General features: G+C 32.6%; 1 protein-coding gene across 1 annotated transcript in view; it reads left to right on the forward strand.

The window, feature by feature from the left end:
* LOC107716659 (protein Mpv17) overlaps positions 1–1,740 on the forward strand; it is a 26,582-nt gene extending 24,842 nt beyond the window's left edge. Inside the window, exon 7 of the mRNA XM_016523174.1 lies at positions 1,131–1,740. Coding sequence (XP_016378660.1) covers positions 1,131–1,200 — 70 coding nt within the window. The 3' untranslated portion in view covers positions 1,201–1,740. The remainder of the gene's footprint in view (positions 1–1,130) is intronic.
* Positions 1,741–3,382: the final 1,642 nt, after the last annotated feature.

Genomic DNA, 3,382 nt, shown 5'->3' on the forward strand with positions numbered 1-3,382 from the left:
GAGATTAAACTGACCTTTTTAGTAGCCTAATGTTGAGAGTTCTTTACTCGCTTTCTGTTCAGAGCTTATTTCATGTTGTTTTTTTATTATTTTATTTTACAAGAGAACTTGCGAAGTCTTGATTTACTACTAATGCGTAAAATAGAAAAAATTTATAAACGCATCTCCGACTGTTTTGACTGTTTATGTCGTTTAGGCCTATGTCGTGCAATAACGGTTTTAATATATTCAATTCAATAACAATGTTAACCGTTTTCATTTATAACATCTGCTGCTTTGCTTCTGTGAAAATGAATAGAGACATCAGCCTTAAACTTTGTTTATGTCATTTACATCAGTTATATTTGTATAAAATACACTATACATTTTTGTGTCAGTACATTAATGACACATTTGAGCAGCATTAGTAAATGTGTAAATATAAAGAAATGTCAAATCATATGCAGGTTTTTTCAGACCGGAGACCATAATCGTATAATAATTTATTTTATGATATGAAACATCCAATTTTTCTTTCAATAATGTTTTTTTTTTTAAAGTTTTGCAAGAATTTTCGTGATACTAAACTTTTTATTAGTTGTCATAGCAAGTGATTTTAAAAGTAGGATGGCTCACTTTTTATAGGATGACTGAAAATTTTACTTGAATTCGTAGTTTAATCTTACTTTTGGAAACCTAACTGTTGTATAATTATTATTACTATTATTATTATTTCTGTTGTTTCTAGAAGTAGTAATTTTGATAATAGTCAATAGAAAAAATAAAACCATAAAATATTTGGTAAAAAATAAAACCAAAAAATATTTTTTGTCCAGAGAATAATTACACATTATTAAATAAAAAGCATCCCCGCACGAACCTCTACCTCCGCCAGCAGGACCTCAATTTCAGACTCGGTAAAGTTTTTTTTCCCCTTTGTGCTCGTCATTCTCAAGCATAGAAATTCGGATATTGGCGACATTTTATAATTTTATAAACATTTTATAAATGAGGCCCCTGAAAACCATCTGGATTTGTATTGTTTTAGTATTTATGTTTTAAGACATTAATGCGATATTTGCATTTGGTCACATTCATTATAAATAAATGATTTCTAATACAGTAATATGTTCACACTTGTGTTTTTTCAGATTGGCTGTTGTTCAGATCGTGGCTGTTGCCTGGAACTCTTACCTCTCCTGGAAAGCCAATAAGATGTAATGAGATGTCCCAGATTGACCACTACCTCACACACGGGAACATGTTTGTTTGTAGTTTTTTAACAGTTAATCTTTATCAAATAAATGTAGTAACCTACTCACACATAGGCACAAAGCTTACAGTTTTCTCAACACAGGTCAAATTTGACAGTAACGTAATTCAGACCTCTGACATTTTATTAACCTTTGAAATTAACACTTGAATTTTTTGTGCAATATAGATTCTGTAAAGAATGTATATTAATTCAATACATTTGATTTAATCAAATTTTTTACCAATGTTTAGATGGTGAATTCTGGTTTGTCAATAACTAAGAACAGCAGGCCTGTTTGTTACAGGATGTGACTCCATTTTGAGTCTTTTTTTTTTTTGTGTGTGTCTTCTGTGGTCACAGTGATTAAGTTCAGGAACATGTGATTGACAGACATGTGAAGTTATGGATGTTACGTCTTCTATTAGGGCATTGCATTGATTAACACAATACAATGCTGTGTATAAAATACATCTTTCACAGAAGCCAGAACATTAATTTCCTTTATTTCTAATTTCTAACTACTTTATAACTCAAAGTGCTGAAAAATCATGACAAATTCAAAGGACATAAAAAAAAAATCTAAAATAATGCATCACATTAAAACACCACATAACACATCAACACCCTAAATTAAAAGTCAAAGAATACAAATAGGTTTTTAACCAAGCTTCAAAACTAGATTTACTAGACTAATTTCAGATGGCAAGCCAATTCATAACTTAGACCCTACATTCTTCATGAAAGCGTCACTTACCAGAATCTCTTGGAAATATTTTGTGTGTAAAGCCCTTGACAAAGACAGTAAATCTGTCAAATATGTCCTTTTTTCAATTTCTGTGTCTGAATCTTGTTAACCCATTATTCTCTCATCCTTATGTCATGTACTTTATCACATTTGTGGACTTGGTGTAGATCGTCTATATTTCAAAGGAAACAGCTGACATTGAAAAAAAAAAAAAGAGTTTTTTTTCTAGCACAACGTTGAACCAATAGACCCTGTTCTTTGCTGCCCTTGCCAATAGGATGTGGGGCGGCTGTTCCTCAGCTTGACTGCAATTCACAGCTTCAGCCTGCAGATCAGCTCTTTGAGTGGACAAAGCTGTCACTGGATAACTAATGTATCTGTCATCCCTCCAAAAACAACAAATCACACCTACTGCTATTAAGAAATATACTGGCTCTCTGTATTTTTGTCTCTTCACACTGATCAGGAATGTAAAGTTCCATGTTTAGGATTTTCCTTTGAGAGCGTGTCAGGCTTATATAAATATCTCCGCATGTCAAGCTAACGCTTTGTCACTCTGGGGAATTGATGGCTAGCCAGAAACAATAGTCAACAGTGACTAAACCTCTGCATCTGGCTGATGAATACATTTTTCTCAGCCACTCTTTAAAACATGTTATATTTTACAGTCGGAAAGCATTTTAATTCATGACTACACGGTGTATTTTTACAAATAATATTAATGTCAGTATTATTAGGCCCCAAGTCACAGGGCTTTCTAAGGATTATTAATATTATAATTTTTTTAATTATAAAGGTTTTTGGGGCCCTTAACATGCTCAAAAACTCTTGAAACTTCTGCAGTTTGTTCGTCGTATGAGGCCGATCACATAGATGTGACTATTAAGAGTCAAAGTTATAGCGCACCAACTGGCAGCGGGAAGTATCATTTTCAAAATGCTTTCAAAATCAGCCTCTTATTTTTACTCGATTATCTTCAAACGTAAGCAGAATAATTTCAAAACACTGCAGATGTAAAACTGCAAAGGGATTCTTGATATCTTAAATACTGATGCCATGGCAACGTGTCTAACTTAAATATTCTTTTCAGGTGTTTTTAAGGCACTTAACATGCTTAGAATTTCATGAAACTGGATACACAAATCAGTATTAAAGGTGACATATAATGAAAATCTGACTTTTCCAGGTTTTAAGTGCTACACTCTAAAAAAAATGCTGGGTTGTTTCAACCCAACTTTGGGTCAAATATGGACTAACCCAACTTTTGGGTTAAAAATTGAATATAAAAATGTAACCCAACGGTTGGGTTAGTCCATATTTGACCCAAAGTTGGGTTGAAACAACCCAGCATTTTTTTTAGAGTGTAGCACTTAAAACCTGGAAAAGTCAGATTTTCATTATAT

The sequence above is a fragment of the Sinocyclocheilus rhinocerous genome, unplaced genomic scaffold (genome assembly GCF_001515625.1).
Source record: "Sinocyclocheilus rhinocerous isolate Xijiao unplaced genomic scaffold, SAMN03320098_v1.1 scaffold1874, whole genome shotgun sequence".
Taxonomy (NCBI): domain Eukaryota; kingdom Metazoa; phylum Chordata; class Actinopteri; order Cypriniformes; family Cyprinidae; genus Sinocyclocheilus; species Sinocyclocheilus rhinocerous.